This window comes from Quercus robur, chromosome 4, assembly GCF_932294415.1.
Source record: "Quercus robur chromosome 4, dhQueRobu3.1, whole genome shotgun sequence".
Classification (NCBI taxonomy): domain Eukaryota; kingdom Viridiplantae; phylum Streptophyta; class Magnoliopsida; order Fagales; family Fagaceae; genus Quercus; species Quercus robur.
In genome coordinates, this window is record NC_065537.1 from 6048027 (window position 1) to 6065916 (window position 17890).

At 32.0% G+C, this 17890-nt stretch overlaps 2 protein-coding genes and 1 long non-coding RNA gene across 3 annotated transcripts; 1 reads left to right on the forward strand and 2 right to left on the reverse strand.

The window, feature by feature from the left end:
- Positions 1-1730: 1730 nt before the first annotated feature.
- On the reverse strand, positions 1731-4111 carry LOC126721257 (disease resistance protein RUN1-like). Its single transcript, XM_050424311.1, has 4 exons — positions 3984-4111; positions 2664-3753; positions 2127-2342; positions 1731-2030 (listed from the first exon to the last, which is right to left on the reverse strand). The coding sequence occupies exons 1-4, from the start codon at positions 4109-4111 to the stop codon at positions 1731-1733; spliced, it is 1734 nt and encodes a 577-aa protein (XP_050280268.1).
- An 8187-nt stretch (positions 4112-12298) lies between these two features.
- LOC126720461 (uncharacterized) lies at positions 12299-13632 on the forward strand. Its single transcript, XR_007653416.1, has 2 exons — positions 12299-12477; positions 13298-13632. It is a non-coding gene; the product is annotated as an uncharacterized LOC126720461 (long non-coding RNA).
- A 637-nt stretch (positions 13633-14269) lies between these two features.
- Positions 14270-16531, reverse strand: LOC126721258 (wall-associated receptor kinase-like 22). Its single transcript, XM_050424312.1, has 3 exons — positions 15851-16531; positions 15415-15814; positions 14270-14345 (listed from the first exon to the last, which is right to left on the reverse strand). The coding sequence occupies exons 1-3, from the start codon at positions 16518-16520 to the stop codon at positions 14270-14272; spliced, it is 1146 nt and encodes a 381-aa protein (XP_050280269.1). The 5' UTR covers positions 16521-16531.
- Positions 16532-17890: the final 1359 nt, after the last annotated feature.

Genomic DNA, 17890 nt, shown 5'->3' on the forward strand with positions numbered 1-17890 from the left:
TTGATCACCTTAAGCTTGTTTCATATGCATTTCATGCTTTTCTGCATACAATGATCATGGTGTATTGTTGTGTTTCAGGAGTTTCATGATCTTATGATTCAAGTGCTTCACAGCTTCTAGAGTTAGGTGTGAGTGAGTTTTGTTCAACTGTTCCCAACTCACATGTTAAGTCTAGAGTCTGTTTTAGGGTTTTGTCACGGAATAGTCAAAGGGGGAGATTGTAAGGTTGAATTTAATCAACCATTTTATTGGCTTTATTCCGTGCCAATTTTGCTTGTATTTCAGCATTTAGTAACCCTGTATTTAGGTGGGTTTGTTATAAGGGTAGTGAGTGAGATAGAGTGTTGATTGCTCAAGAGTGTGCAAGAAAACAGAGACTCGCGGCTTGTTCTTGCGGGTGGCTCGCGGCTTCAAGCCGCCAGACGCAGCACACGTGCCAAGCGTGCCAGAAGGTGAACAGTCATGCTAGCTGGAGCACTACAGGACAAAACAGGACAACTGGCCATACGGTTATCTCGCGACTGGATCTCGCGACTCAGTCAAGTCACGAGGTCAAGCCGCGAGCCACCCCTGTTTTGTAAAACCTGAAGTTTCACATTCCTCACTCACTCCAGTATAAATACCCCTTATACCCACAAATGAAAGGGAGCTTCCAGAGAGAATTTTGAGAGAGAAACCCTAAAGAAAAACAAGATTGATTCACCTGCAATCTATACATTAGAGTCTCTTCAAATTCCTCAACTCTTTTCCTCTCCATTGTCAAATCCTCGAGAGGCTTTTTACCAAAACCTTGTTCTCACCATATTTATTACTGTGAGAGGACTGTTTGGTTTTCTGGGAAGCAGTTAGGAAGGAACCAATCTACATTGGTTGATGCTACGGTCTAGTAGCGGAATCCGAGAAGCTAGAAAAGAAAAAGGTTCGGCGCAACCTCGTTGGAGCAGGAAGCTTGGAGGGCTTAGGTGCACTGGGTAGATTAGGCTTGGAGGGTCTATTGCTGTCCATGTATCCCAACTACATTTTCTAGTAGATTGTTTACTGCTTGGAGGGCGGCGGAGAGGTTTTACGCCGAGGGCTTCGGTTTCCTCTTCGATAACACATCGCGTGTTGTCTTTGTGTTTGCATCTTCCTTCCCTTTTATCTTTGCCTTTTATTATCTGCTGTGGATTTTAATTTGGCTTAGATAGTTTATCCTATTCTATATTATAGCTTGTGTTCATTTTCCGCACATTAGTTGTTTGACATAAAGCTTGAATTGGTTAATTTGTAAATTGGGGGTCTAAACGTTCAAGGGTGTTTATACACATATTTGAACTTTCACAAATATCATTGGGGATTGCATTGAGATTGCAATAACTTAGATCCATCCTAGTCAAAGAACACAAACCTGATAAAGAAGTCGATAACAAGCCCATGTGATTGAGACTTCTTTGCTTAAATTGACCAAAAGCAAGTTTTTTAAGAGTTTGAAAAAGAGCATTATAACAAGGCATAAGTCCGGTAGCAGTTCCACTCACATCAACCTCCTCTACACTTTTCTTAGTCACCAAGTTTTCCAGTAGTTTTGAGCATCCGGAAAGATTGAGATTTTTAAGCCACTTCATATTAAAAACGGTACTAGGAAGAGAAATGAGATTTTTGCAATCTTTTACATTCAATGAAGCAAGGCAAGTTAAGTTCCCAATTGATGTGGGTAATTTTGTAATAGCAGTGCCATCCAAGTAAAGTCTTCATACACTTTCCATATTTTCACCAAACTCAGGAATTCTTTTTAAATTTGAGCAACCAAAATGAATAAGGATCTCAAGAGACTCCATTTCAAACTTGCTTGGAAGACTTTTGATGTTTTTGCAACCTTTCAAACTAAGAAAAGAGAGTTTTTTACAAACTCCAATTGATGGGTGCAAAGAACGTAAATTTATACAATCCTCAAGAACCAATTTCTCAAGATTTGGGATTTTGTTGAAGTCAAGGGTTTCAATCAATTTCAGTGATTTCTTCAATTGAATGAATTTCAAACTATCAAAAGACTGTAAAAAATCAAAAAGGGAAAAAAAATTAGCTTCCATAAAAACTTACCATTTAATGAAACATAAAAATAAAGTTGTATAAGGTACCTAAATTACCTTTTGTTGGAAACTTGATGGAAAATATTTTGCAGGGTATCCACTCCAATCAAGAAATCTCAAGTCATTAGGAAGATATTTGGGCTCATGCAAAAGGTGAACGCTATCAAGAATGAGCAATTTGAGATCATGAGCTTTTGAAAAGCATTCAGGATTCCAATATGCCTCTCTTTGTTTATGCAACTTTAAGACTATGCCTTGAATTGCCTTTGTTCCCTAATAATCATGAAGAGCACATATTAGTTAATTACATAATGTAAGATTACTAATGCCACTCTAAGTTTACTTTTTTAAATAGAGTAAAACTTAGGTACAATACCTTGGTGCAATTCATTAGGTTCCCCCAATAAAATTCAAACCCATAGTTGAAATGAATTTAATTATCCTTGAAAATGGTAACATTGTGTTTTATTGTCAGTGCTATCAAGTGAATTTGATTTGGGAAAATAATATATTGAACCTAAAGTATTGTATCTAAGTTTTCACCTTGAATAATATAATAGGGTACATGCTCAAGTTTTCTAAATAACTGCTTACCGTATTTTTTGTTAGTACATTGTTAATGTCCTTAAACAACCATAGCTTTCCACGCTTTCCCGGCTCTTTAGGACACTCCTTATAAAATATGTTCTTGCCCATTTCTTGAAGCAAATCATGCATCCGCAAGGTATGACCATCGAATTTAACAAGAGAATTATCAAAAAGAACCCCCAGTCCAACATCTGGAAAAAGATCAAGATAATCTAGTATTTCTACTACATCATTTTTCTCCTTATGATTAAAGAAACAAGCAATATTTAGGAATATTTCCTTCTTTATTTCATGTAGTCCTTCAAAACTTATTCTAAGTACTTGGAGAATATCATTTTGAGGAAACTGTTTTAGCCTATTTAATGTACTTTTCCATTGATCAATATTTCTACCAAACAAAAACGAACCCAAAATCTCAATAGCTAAAGGAAGCCCATTCGCATAATATACAAAATATTTAGACAACTTTAGATAATCTTTGGGAGGATGATCTTTTTTAAAAGCTTTCAAACTCAGAAGATGAAGAGATTCATCATTAGTCAATCCATTAGACTCATATATTTCATCTACTCCTAGGGCCTCTAGCAAATGCTTATCTCTTGTTGTTATGATAACTCTACGACCTAAACCAAACCAAAAATGACTCCCTGCTAACTTGTTTAATTGATCTAATTGATCTACATCATCAAGAACGAGAAGAATTCTTTTATGACATAACCTATTCTTGATCACAAAAACTCCATCATTAACATCTTGTACACTCATATTTTCATTCAAAATTTGAAGAATGAGTTGTTGTTGTAATCGAACTAATTCATCTTTCTCACAAACTCCCCTAACATTAGCAAGAAAACAACAACCTTCAAACTTATTTGAAACCATACGAAAAACAACTCTAGCAAGAGTTGTTTTACCTATTCCTCCCATCCCCCAAATCCCTACCATGTGAACATCATTTGACCCTAAATCCAAACATGACTCCAATTTCTCCCCTAGAGAAATTATTCCTACTAGCTTTTCAATATTATCAGAGAATTCATAGCTTAATTTATGCCATAATTCCCCCACATTGTTCTGGATAATTTGTGACTCAGGCCTACAATGAAGAGATAAAAATATGTGGTTAGTGTAAACCACAATAAATATGTTTAAAAAAAGATAGAAAATCCAATTTTCTATTTTGTTGATTGAAAATTAATTGGCTCAAGAAAAAACTAGAAAGAATTACATATATGTATTTAGGTCTACATAAGGTTCAAAACAATGCTATATATGAGGTGGGTGTTATGTAAATATTTGAAAGAATGAAATGTCAAATTGGATTACCTATCTTGTACATGCCATCCTTTGAGATTAGCTACTTCTCTCAAAGCAATTCTCCATTCTTGCACCTTCTCTATGTAGTCCTTGAAATGTTCTTCATGTTTAGCAAAGGCTTGGGCAAAAGTACCCATTTGTTTTCATACAATAGATGGATCCACATCATAAAAAATTGGAACAACCGTCATTTTCATCTCTTTTATGCACCCAATGATCTTTACAAGTTCATCCAAACACCATGTAGAAGATGCATAGTTTATTGAAAGAATGACAATTGCAAACCTTGATTTTTCTATTGCTTTCAAAAGCTCTGGTGAAATAGATTTTCCTATCTCAAGTTTTTCCTCATCTCTAAAGGTCAAAATGCCCCTTTGTTTTAAGGCGACATATAGATGGTCGGTAAATCTATTACGTGTGTCCTAACCTCTAAAGCTAAGAAAGACATCATATTTCCATTGTGGTGTTGAAGAAGAAAATGATGACGAAGATGAGGCAGTTTGAGTGCTAATGGCAGCCATTAGAAATATATTGGCAAATCTTGAACTACAATAAAGATTAAGAAAAAAGTACATTTAATTAAATTTAAAAGAGAAATTAAAAGGAAAAAAAAAAATACTAGAAGAAGAGAACAATTTGATGTGGAGGAATACATCCTCTATTTTCAATCAAGTCAACAACTCTTTTTTCTTTTTTAAACAAAGTAGGCATGCTAGTGCCTTTTACATCCAAGGATCGACGTTGGAAACTTAAAATTATATAACTGCATTTATCACTACAAAATAAACTTTGTGCTTTTAATAAAAATTTTCTAAGTAGCAAACCTCTTGATCTTTATATTCAAGATGAACCCTTCCCCATGTCAATGCATGTACTCATTGCAATCCTCACACCATTGACCAATCACAGCTAAAATGATGCATCCTTTTAGTTTTCCCAAGAAGAATACTCCATCTTTTCCAAATTCTTGGGCCTCTAGTAGTCCCATAAGGTAGTCCTCTTTTTTAAAATCAATAAATAAATTTCTCAACTTTCCCTTTATTTTACCTTTTTAATTAAAGACAATGCATTATTCTCTCTAAAAACAAAAAAAATACATAGCATTAAATGATTCACTAACATGCCAACAATTAGTTGTAACATAATAATAAAAATATTAAGAGAAAAATGTTTGTAATTTAATATTCCGTATAAGAGTAGAATAAGTATAGACTCATTTTTATTGTGTTTTTTGTTACATCAAAGAAAAAATATAATACAAAACAAATGCCAATTGGGAAACACTAAATTAAAAAAAAAAATAATAATAATAATAATAATGAGGATATCAAACCAAATATAATATAAAGAAACTAATAGTTATGGATATACTAACTTAAGGGTAGCAAAATTAAATGAAAAAAAAAAAAAAAAACTACAATGCATATTTAATGCAATAAAATAATCATCAAGTTTTGGAAAACAATAGGTTGCCTATGGAGAGAGAGAGAGAGAGAGAGAGAGATGGTAAAGAAAAAAAAATCAAATGTCAATTAGTAACTATTAATTGGAAAACAAAGAGGTTGTAAGGAGAAGTAAAAATAAAAAATAAATATGACCAATATGAAGAACATTAAAAACTTTACAGTGCAATAAAATCAACTGTTACATTTACTAAAAAAATTGAATCAATAATCAATAATTAAACACAATCATAGCAATATATTTAAACTTAAAACTAATCAAACTCTAATTCATAACTAAAAGGAGATGTTCTCATGTAATAATAGAAATTACATAAGAAATGAAATTATGATAATAGTAAAAAAAGTTATAAATGAAATTATGAAAAAAAGTGATAAAACTAATTAGCTACTATCATTATGAAGTTGTAGTTTATGATTTTGCACATCTAAAGAAGTGGAATATATAGAGTTTACTTAAGGTATATGTAAAGATTGACATTAAAAAAAGATATGTAAAGGTTAAAAAAATGTATATTCTATAAATAAATAAAAAGGTATATGTAAGGTTTTCATTAACTTAGAAGAAAATGAAAAATCAATTATTAATAATAGCAACAACAACAACAACAACAACAACAACAATAATAATAATATAAAGGTAATTACATTCCTCTTTCTCGAGGTTTGAAGAAATGACACTCTACCTCAAACTTGGAAGGAAAAAATATTTTCACCCTTTACATTTGTTTGACCAAACTTTGTTAAATTAATATTAAAATATTGTGTACTAACTTGCATGTGCTTAAGGTAGGTTCCAAAATTAACCTTAATTTTAAAATTAAATTCTCTTATTTTAAAATTTTAAATTAAAGTGTATTTCAAAATATTAAGTAATGTCTTTTCCTTTCTTTTTTTTTTTCCTTTTCTTTTCCCAATGAGTTATGGAGAGATTTGTCATTTCAAATGTTTTGGTATTTTATAAATTGTATTTTAATTCTAAAATTATGAGTAATGTCTTTACTAAACATGGTTAAACATTTATAAACAGATTCTTAAATAAAGTTAAAATATTTTGTTATTAATATAAACAGAATGGGAGAGTGTTATTACTTATCACCTCAAATATATTTAATAAGATCACCCTAAAAAACGATTATCTCGCGCAATGCGCGGGGCTGTGACTAGTAAGTAATAATAGTCACTAGAGATTAACCGTGAATGGATGACATTATCTCTTACTAGAATCATACCTATTCCCCTGTATAACAAATAAATGTATATGCATCAAGTAATTTCATTCAGTATTCTTTTGTCAGAGTTGATCTCACTAAGATCTTAAGTGAAAATTTATTCATTGGCTTGTTACATAGGATGATTTGGTGTTTCGCAATGGACGTTGAAGTATTATAAAGATTATAAAATTAAAGTATTATTAATAAATAAAATGTCAAACCAATTAATTCGTTTAAAACAGTTGGCATATAAGGAGAAATTCAAATATAAAACTAAAGGGAAAAAATGCAAAGACCCATAAACAACTTTTATGTTCTTCCACCTTTCCTCTGCTTTATCATCATCCAAGTGGAAATTGAACCCAAACTAAAATATTTATAATAAAAATAAATAAACAAACAAACAAACAGAGAATTCACAAGCATTACATAAAAGAAGGGAGAGGACCTTGAGGATGTGGATCACGTTGTCAAGGAGAAGAGAGGCTCGAATGATTCCTCAGAAAAAAGGTGTGTGCTTAGTTTGAAGAAAACTATTTAGCGAGAAAAGCTCTCTTGAGGAGGAAAATTATACTTGAATTGAGGAAAAGAGGTAGCTGTAGAAAAGTAGGTCTGAAATTACAGTAGAAGAGTAATGTAAAACTCAAGAACCTCCTGAAACAACACCAGATTCAATGTCCATTCACATCCTCTGCCTTGGCCATTTTTTTTCTGAAACCAACTACTGTTTTTATTCATTATGTTATGTATACATGTGTGAGTAAAGTTTCACATTGAATAATAATAACAAGAGCAAATAATTAATACAACATAGTTAGGTCCAAATTCATAAGTTTATGCTTTTGGATTAAATGGTATCCCAACACATTTCAATTAGAGTCTCCAAGGTGTTATGTTTTGTATTGCTTCTTAACTTTTAAGATTGGGCATTGGGTATTGGAAGCAAAGAGACATAGTCACATGCAAGCATGCACATATATTATAAGGGATTTCTCTCTAAACAGCCTGATTGTTCTTTCACAAATTGAAGATGCCAAGAACCGTTTTGCAGTATTTATGATATCATCAGATTGAAAATGTACTCTTAAAATTCAGTGGATTTCTATTGTGTTATAAAAAAATTATGTCTTTGCTAATGGATTAGCACCATGAGCTATGCCTATAAAGGGCTTTCTAAGTTCACTAGTGATTTTGCTTAGTACTTGCCCAAGATCATTTTGCCCATGGTGTGCATAAACAGAAGGAGAGTATGCTAAATTAAAACTATAGTAATACATGGGTTAGGCCTGGCAAAATTGGATTCTTGGCCCATCAATCAAACTATCAAATAGTTGGGTCTAGGTCCATGGTGTGAAGAAATGAATAAACCCATGAACTAAATTGTTTGTGGAAGTAGGCAGAAAGTCGGAAAACAAATCGACCAGGTCTAGACTTTATATGCATTGGGTTAAATTTAATGCATATAAGCAAACAATTATTTTTACTAATGGCAGTATTCTAGAGACTTCTGAATGCAAAGCACTGCAGTCCAAAAGGTTTGGTTGTGCATCAGAGAGTTGCATCAACAAGAAGGAAGTTTTAAGCTCCTACTCATGGGTTCAGCCAGACAAACTCAATTCCTAAAATATATTCTTTGTATTATTTAAAAATATAAATGCTCTGAGAGAATAACAATGATTCATATGAATAAACATTTTTTTTTTTTACAGTGACCAAAAGGAACAGAAACAGCACTAGAATGATAACCTACAAAATTGAGGACTTGCAGCAATGGTGGTAATGCTCAAAAGCTGCTTGAAACAACTTGACCTTCAAACCTTTTCTTTTTCCCTTACTATCTCAGACTGATTATTCTTCAAACAACTGGCAAAACAACAAATGAAAATTATTTTTAACTCAAAAGTAAGACTGGAAGTTATCAAATTTATTTTATAAAAAAATAAAAGGAAAGAAAAAGACCCAAGAAAATTTTTATTCTTTCGGAGAAACAGGGTAGGTATGCATCTTCTAGGAATAAAGCAGTGAAAATGAGAGCTGGGAGAAAAGAACATTCATAGAAAGCCTCTTTTTGACATCAATTATACAACGTATTTTTACCAATTCAAACTAACAACTATGGCTCTTTATCAATTATAATTTTTATATAGAAATAGAATTGAAAGTTTGGAATTATATTGAGTCATAAAAAAAATTAATAAAAAAAAAAAACTTCTCTCTAAAAATTATGATTCCCACACAAAAATCAAGAAAGAACCTACTGCTACCCAAACACTTTTTTATTTTTTAAGGGAAACATTTTGTATTTTGACAATCTGACAACTTCTACAAGAAGAAAAATTCAGATAGAAAACAGGAAAACACAAAAAACCCAGAAATAAATTTTACTTTTCTCCCTCTTTTCCACTGTTTGCCCATCACTCAAACAGAAATTGAACACAAACCAAAAATAAATTTAATAAAAAAAGAACACATAATTCACAGAGAGTACTGAATAAGAGAAGAGAGAGGACCTAGAGGATGCGGATACATCACGTTGTCAAGGTCGATGAGAGAGAGAGAGAGAGAGAGAGGCTACCGGTACCCAAACACTATTTTTTATTTTGATTCACTTTTCACATAATAATAGTATTAAAAGTGAAAAATAATATATTTGACAATCACAACTTCTACAAGAGGAGAAATTCAGATATAGAACAGGAAAACGCAAAAAACCCAGGTATATAAATTTAACGTTTCTCCCCTTTTCCACTGTTTCCCATCATTCAAACAGAAACTGAACAAAAAACAAATATAAATTGTGGAGAGTATTAAAATAAAAACAGAGAGTAATGAATAAGAGAAGAGATATTTTATTACGAGAGAGTAATATTGATACTTGATAACTTGATAAAATTGTTGGAGTGGTGAGTGGAGTAGGTAGAAAGATATTTTATTATTTAAGCAAAGCTGAAACGTTTGACAATTCATTTACCCAACAAGTGGACTGGTAGGAGGTCCAATTACGAAACTTCCGATTGACAATTCAATTATTTAAAAGCAAGAGCAGAACATGATAAATTGATAATTGACAATTCAACAGATATATACTAGCCTCTGAGCTTCTATTTTTTGGATAAAATTTAATAATATGTATTTATTATAATTAAGGGTGTCTACTTTTTCTAATAAAAAAAAAAAGAAAAATGAATATTTGGGATGAGTTTGGTAGATTGAAGGAGTTTTAACCTAACAAAATAGTGATCTTATTTTGTAAAGAGTTAGAGAGTAGAAGTATATACTAGCCTCTGAGCTTCTATTTTTTGATAAAATTTAATAATATGTATTTATTATAATTAAGGGTTTCTACTTTTTCTAATAAAAAAAAAATGAATATTTGGGGTGAGTTTTGTAGATTGAAGGAGTTTTAACCTAACAAAATGGTGATCTTATTTTGTAAGGAGTTAGAGAGTAGAAGTAGGAATTTAAATTAACATAAAAGTAGGAGTTTATTAGAAGCAAAAAGGCATTTCAATGTAGAAATAGAAATTTATTATTTTTGTTAATTTACTATTTTAACTCATTTTTTAAGTTTTAGATAGGGTATTTTTGACTGAAAAAACCATTAACTAACTTTTTTTTTTTGTCAATTTACTATTTTAATTCCATTTTTAAGTTGTTGGTTAATTAATTTAGGGGTATTTTTTACAGGGAAAAAAGTAATAACTAATTTTTTGAATCCTTTTAATATATACAGATTTTTAAGTTTTAGGTAGGGGTATTTTTTACTGTAAAAAAACCAATAACTAACTTTTTTTTTACCAATTTACTATTTTAATTCCATTTTTAAGTCGTTGGTTAATTAATTTAGGGGTATTTTTTACAGGGAAAAAAGCAATAACTAACTTTCTGAATCCTCTTAATATATACAAATATTGTATAAAAAATAGATATATATATATATATATACGCACATTAGTATTATGTCAGTGTGATGAACGGTTTAATAAAAAATTTATATATTAATTTAAAAATATATATTTTTGATAATATAACCAAATCTAATAACAAATAAAATAGTAAAAATATTTTTAAAAATTAAGTTACATGGAAAATGTGTATTACCTAAGTTTTTTTTTTTTTTTTTTTTTGAAAAAAAAAATGATATTACAAAAGCTCTTAGTAGTAAAACTGTAATTTAATTATATATGTGTGTGTGTGTGGCACTTAAAAATATTTCCATTATACTTGCTAACATGTATAATAGCAAAAGTACTAATCATATATAAATTTCTTGTATATATGACCAAAAACAAATTCCATAAATTACAAAAATGCAAGTATTTAGACTACAATGTAAATATTTACTTATAAATTATCAGTTATAGCCATTTTAATATTGTCATAAGTGAGGAAATAATCTGCATAATCAATTAAGAACAGCAAATCAAAAAATAATATCAATAATCAAGATGAATTGCATTATCTAAAATTTTTTGAAAAAATCTTATAATTTAAGCAATAATTCAACTACGTTAATAAAAACTCATTAAAAAAAATGAAAATAGTTCTTCTCACACAAATCTCCTAACTTCATAGGGTAGATGAGTTCCATCCCAACAGATTCAGTCATAAAATTTTGATTGAAATAAAAATTCCATAAATTATATGTGTGTGTATATATATTGGTGAGTTCTAGTCTATTTGTTGGGTAAATTATATTCAATAAAAAAATATTGAGTAAAGTTGTAACGTTAGACTATAACTAATTTTGTAACTAAACTTTGTCATTATTTAATTTATTTATATTGTAATATTTACATTTAATCAAAATGTTGTAACATAAAATGTATAACCTACCTTTTATCATTAAATTTTCTAAAAAAAAAAAAAAAACCTTTAGCCATTAAAAAAAAGGGTAAATTAGATGATTTAAAGAATTTTTTTTTAAATCATGAAATTTATTTTAAAAAAAATTTCAACAGTAATACTAATTTTTTTTAGGAGAAGATATTAGTCTTGTTTAAGTAGAATTTCATGTCCAATAAACTCTTAGATGCGGTTTGGATAGGGCTTATTTATATCTGCGTTTTTTCTCTTTCATGTTTCCTCTTTTTTTTTTTTTTTTTACCTGAAGTTGGTTTCATGTGGGGGACAGACTTGCCAGTGGGTCCTGTGCATCCTGTGCACATGCACGGGACCCACTAGCACTTTGGACGTCCACAATTAGTCTGAAATGACACTGTTTGTGAGTCCGTACACTGGTTACAGGACCCACAAACATCTTTTTTTCACCCAAACTTTAATTAAAAATGGGTCTGACAGTATTATTCATACATTCAAAAATTGTTTTGCTGCAGTATTTTCAGTTTTAAGTTTTCAATAAAATAAATTGTATCCAAATGGACCCTTAGCTCGTTACCCTTTGATGGATCCAAGTGAGAGTTTAAGGTGGTGGAGGCTCCACCGTGGAGCCTATTTTGGTTTAGAGTCGTTGTTAATGGACGAATTTGCCCTGGATCATAGCACATAACCAGGTGGTAACTAAAATGGGTAAAAGGGAAAATTGGCATGTTAATAATTTTTTTCAATGGTACTTGATATTTCTGAAATAAAGTACCGTGTAAATTAATACAGGTCACAATCCCATTACTTTGTTTCTATCCCCCTCCCTTTTTCCCTCTCTTTCACGCTTCAAAGCTCAGGTATGACAGATTTCTGTAAAATTTCTGTAAAATTATCAGTCTTTCGGTGACTCTGATTGCTAGGAGTACTTGGAATGTGGTGAGGAGAGCTCAGTCAATTGGAAGGAAGGTTGCTAGGATTTGGAAAAATGGGTTCAAATACTCTGTAAGTCATTGGATTTCTTGATTATTGTTCATGGAGTTTCAAAAAATGGGTTCAAATACCTTGAATTCTTATTTGTGTTACTTATTTGTGCTAGTTGCTCACTTCTTGAATGATTATTGGACTTTTCTGCAATGAGATTGTGTGTGCTTGTGTAATGTCATTTGAGTTTGAATGGAAATGGGTGCTACCACATGAATTACATTGCTAAGCTATAATATTAATGCTTTACATTAAATTTTATGTGATTCAACTTTTTTTTTTAACCTGGGAATTTTGTGTAATATGGGTGCTACCACTTCATACTACAGGGAGAACAAGGTTGGTCCCTCTGCTGTTGTTCCCATCCTCCAATTCTCTCTCTCCGGCCACTGGCATTTTACGTTCTACGGGTTTGAAAGGGCACACAAACCCAACACCCAAATAGAAACGGATTCCCTGTTACATTCATGTGTAATTTTTAATAATAAAAAAATTCCCTTCATCACTTCTTTTAGCATTATATATTGTGGGAACAATTGAAGAAAAGAAAGTAAAATATAAAAGTGCACTTTAAATACAGCAGAGAGAAAGTTCTTACAACAATAGATTGGAACTTTACATAAGAATTCCTTTCTGAACGAAATTGAAGCATCTGATGCGAGTGTTAGAAATTGGAACGTTATGCATGTTGGATTACTCTCTACAATTTTCTTATCTTTTTGATCAATCAACAATTGATTTAAGGTCCCTAGATGTCTTTTATTGACACTTCAATGGCATACTCAAATGATAATATGCTTGCCATACATATTCCATGCTTACTTCACTTCCTATCTTGCAGGTGATCTGCTCATCCTTAAACAGAATGAATTGCACCGGATCATGCTTCCATTTATGATTAACTGCTCCTTTCTAGGAAAGTATACCACAATCTAGATTTGGTGGTGATCTTCAACATGATGTCCAGAAAGGGGATACAGTGATTAATGCCACTTGTGGCAATGGTTATGATACTTTAGCAATGGTCATTATACTTGCTGATGAATTAGCCAGGGTTGTGTTTATGCAATGGATATTCAGAATGATGCTTTAGAGAATAAGATTTGTACATGTGCAATTTGTCTACTATACGCAGAGGTGGATCTCTTTTCCATAATATCCTTCTTATCTGCACAATTTTTTTCTACATTACCTTCTTCATTTCTTTCTTCAAGTATACAGTACAAAATTTTCATGTTGTCAGAGCTATAAGCAAATCAATCATGGCGTCAAATTGATCATTTTCCACCACCAATACCTTCTCAACGTCTTCAGTAAAACTTACACAGTAAGCTCCACTTTTCTTGCTTTCTAAAGTCTGAAATCTAATGCTAGTGAAACTTGATAACTACATCCTTCAGAAGCATCAAATCGCAACCATACAAAAGAATATCATGTCAATGAATTTTACTTCTAAGAAATTTCATTGCTTATGGTTGCCCAAGAGCGAGAGCACATAACCACACAGCCTAACTCTTGGAGGAAGGTATAGCCACTTATTTCCAAACAAACTTAGAAGTAAGATTTTACGCGGGGGTGGTTGAAGCATAGTGGCAGAGTTATGTCATGTGCAGTGGATTACGTCCAAACCTTTTGAGAGGCTATCTCTTCATTAACCGTAACTCCTGAAGGTCAATGCAATAGACTATGCTCTACCTCCTATTTATGTTTCCAAAATTAATTTTGATGAGCTTACTGATAAACGGGGATGCTACTGAGTTATGGTGTGGTAATTATAGATACTGCAAGTGCAATCATTGCTGATTGGTGTGACCTAAGGGCTAAGGCATTTGGATGCAGACAAAGGATAGCTTCCATCAATGGAGCCTTGTTTATCTTTTGTTAGCCATCTGGTGGATGACTTAAAAAACAAAGTTGCAAAAGTTAAGTGTTCAGTTAGATGGTCACCTAAGTGTTGCAATAGGGATGTGCTCATATGTTAGCTTTAGATGCAAACAAATGCCACACAAGTAGGATTTGGCTGGAGGATACTCCTCCATGTTTCCAAAATTAATAGTGAATTGCTTGCAATAAAATTACTCTCTTTCAAAAAAAAAAAAGGTTTTCCATCTTCTTGTCCCTAGTAGACAGAATTGCAGGCATGGTTTCAAAGTAATTGTCAGACACAGAAATGTAATCAAATCTTTTCCAGCGTGAGATCTCTTTAGAACATATTTTGAGTATTGAGTGTTGCATCGGTACAGTAGCAAGGGCATGTGAACTAGAATTGGGTCACATGCCAATGAAATTATTGACAGACGTATCAATTCAGGCACTAATCACAACAAATTAGGGAGATCACCAGCAAACATCACTATGTCTCCCAACAATGAATTACACGTGTCAAGAGTAGGAAAAAAAAATCCAGAAATGATCCATTTACCCTTTCCCCTACCATCTTTAATTATCATATTCTACAATTTCCTCGAACATTGGTTGTTTCTGTTCCATTTAAACCAATTTATACCCAAATAACAAATAATATGATAAAGTTAACTTTACAAGCTTAGTAGACAGTAAAAAGACTTGAAAATCCCATACACATTGGGCTTCTAATGCCAACAATGAAAACTAATTTAATTTTACATAGACTTATGTTAATCGTGTTAGTGTTGAACCAGTTTCGTTACTTAGGGTCCGTTTGGATACAGCTGAAAACTGAAAACTGAAAAACACTGTAGCGAAATAATTTTTAAATGTGAAAATAGTACCGTGGGACCCATTTGTAATAAAAAAGTTATTGAAAAGTGAAATTTGTGAGTCGATGAACAGTATACGATGTGCACTGATTGGTCAAAAAAGTTTGAAAAGTCAAAGTTTACGGCTACTGTTCATTGAACAGTGTATGAACAATAGCCGCAATCTGAAAAAACGCGTGAAAAAAAAAAAAAAAATAGCAAACAAAACGCAGACGCAGACGTATCAGCCCAATCCAAACGCAGTCTTAGTTTTGAGTCTTTTGACCTCATAAGTTGTAGTATCCGCCTAAGCTCTATCGTAACTTCTCTCATGCTTGGCCTTTCATCTCCCTGATTCTTGACGCATCTCAATGCAAGCTCTGCAAATGCTTGAATATCTTCATTGCTTCCTTGGCCTAGCACCACATCAGCAACAATTTGGAATATGCGGTTCTCTTCCATTGACAAAACAAAGTGATCTACCAAATTGTTATGCCCTAAGAACATTTCTGTGGGATAGTGACCTGTTAAGACTTCCACCAGTACAACCCCAAAGCTATAAACATCACACTTATCCGTGACCTGCAATGTTGCTTGATATTCAGGGTCTACATCTCCGTAAGTTCCCCGAACTGAACTACCTTGAAAAAAGCCTTCTCCAAGTGGAACTGAACTACCTTGAAAAAAGTCTTCTCCAGGTGCAATTGAAACCGCAAAACCAAAATTTGATAGTTTAGCAGTCAAGAACTCATCCAAAAATATATTTGTTGATTTGACATCCAAATGAACTATTGGCCTTAACCTACCATAGTGCATGTAACAAAGAGCATAGGATGTCTCAGTGGCTATTCTTACACGGTCAAGCCAAGAGATCCGGCAATTAATCTTGTTGCGTTGACCATGGAGCTGATCAAAGAGAGTGCCATTGGGGATGAACTCAAGAACCAACATGGGAATTTCAGTTTCTAGGCAACAACCATAGTGCCTCACAACGTTCTTGTGGCTGATCAATTGTTTTATTGTGACTTGTTGTAAGAAGAAATCTGCCATCGTCTCAGTGGAACAACATGTTGGAGGGTCTTTCACTTTAATAGCTACTTCCCTCTCATCTAGTATTCCTTTATAGATTGTTGCGATATCAGAGTCAAGGATTAGATTAGGATCATAGTTATTAGTAGCTTGTTGGATTTCCTTGGCAGAGAAAATCTTGATTGGCTCTGTATCTCTACCTTGGTTGCAAGTGATTTGCTTCTCTAGTAACATTGCTCCGTTCTGGATGAAGTATTCTTCTTTGGCCTTAAATACATGCCTTGCTTTCTCCATCCTGATACTCTTCTCTGCCAACATATAGCATTATTAAACAAGTGAATATCACTTCATATATAGTTCTTTTCTACCAACAACTAACAATATGACCAATTAAGGGGTAGGTAATCTCCAAAATAAGTTTGAGGGGGAAAAAACTAGACATGGAAAAACGGGCGAGTCGGGTCGGGTCAATTGGGTTGCGGGTCAAAAACAGGTAATTTTAAGTGGGTTAAAAACAAGTTAGGGTCAATCGGGTTGCGGGACGGGTCGGGTTGATTAGTATTTTTCACATGAATTTTTTTTTATAAAGAAAACAACATGTATTTGCCATTTAGAAAGTCATGCAACAAATTACTTGATGTAAAATGTATCATATGTATATAACTGTTATGGGTCAACAATTTTTTTTTTTTTTTTTTTTTTAATTCAAAAGTAAGATTGGATGTTATCAGATTTATTTATTAAAAAAAAAAATTTAACGAAAGAACAAACACCCAAGAAAATTTTTATTCTTTCGGTGAAATGAAGTAGGTATGCAAGTGGCCATCTCTTTCTTCCTAGCATCTTCTAGGAAAAACCACAAAAAATGACAGATAAGAGAAAAGAACATTCATAGAAAGCCTCTTTTTGACATCAATTATACAATGTATCTACCAATTCAAACTAACAATTATGCCTCTTTATCAATTATAATTTTTATATAGAAATAGAATTGAAAGTTTGGAATTTTAGTAATAAGTTTATGATTCTGAATCCTCCAATTCTTCAACTGTGATCATTAGTTGATTTCTCAATCTTTAGAGCTAAACTTCTAGATTATGAATTAAAAAGTGAACACATAGGATTGTATTGGATTTAGTTCTTTTCAAAGTATGTACACAACTGCATTAATCTTTGACCTTTTGTACAAATGCCAAACCAGGTATGTACACAGCAAATAGACTCTTTGACTTTGCTTTTTTGGTTTCTTTAAACGTGTTACATTACATGGGATGAACTTAATTAGTGTTATATTAACAAAATAAAAGAGAAGAAAGAGAAAGTTCGCAATAACCAGTATACCCTTTCAAAAATAACAACTATGCATCTTTAACATGAATAATGCGATTATTAACAAAACAATTAGAGATAATGGGATTGCAAGATTCAGTAGCGGCTCTAGGAAATTTTTTTCAGAGTGTTCCTCAACAAGCATAAATTACACAATCTAATAAAAAAGAAAATTTGCATATTGACAACAACAATAATAAAAAAAAAACACGTAAATATATAAAGTTTACAATTGCCTTCTACGTGGTTTTCTTATCAAATATTTGTTCATAATTCTAGCAAAAGAATAAATAATAAGCTATAAGTTCATTTGAAATATTAATAAAATTATTAATTATTGTTGTTTAGTTGTTTCATTA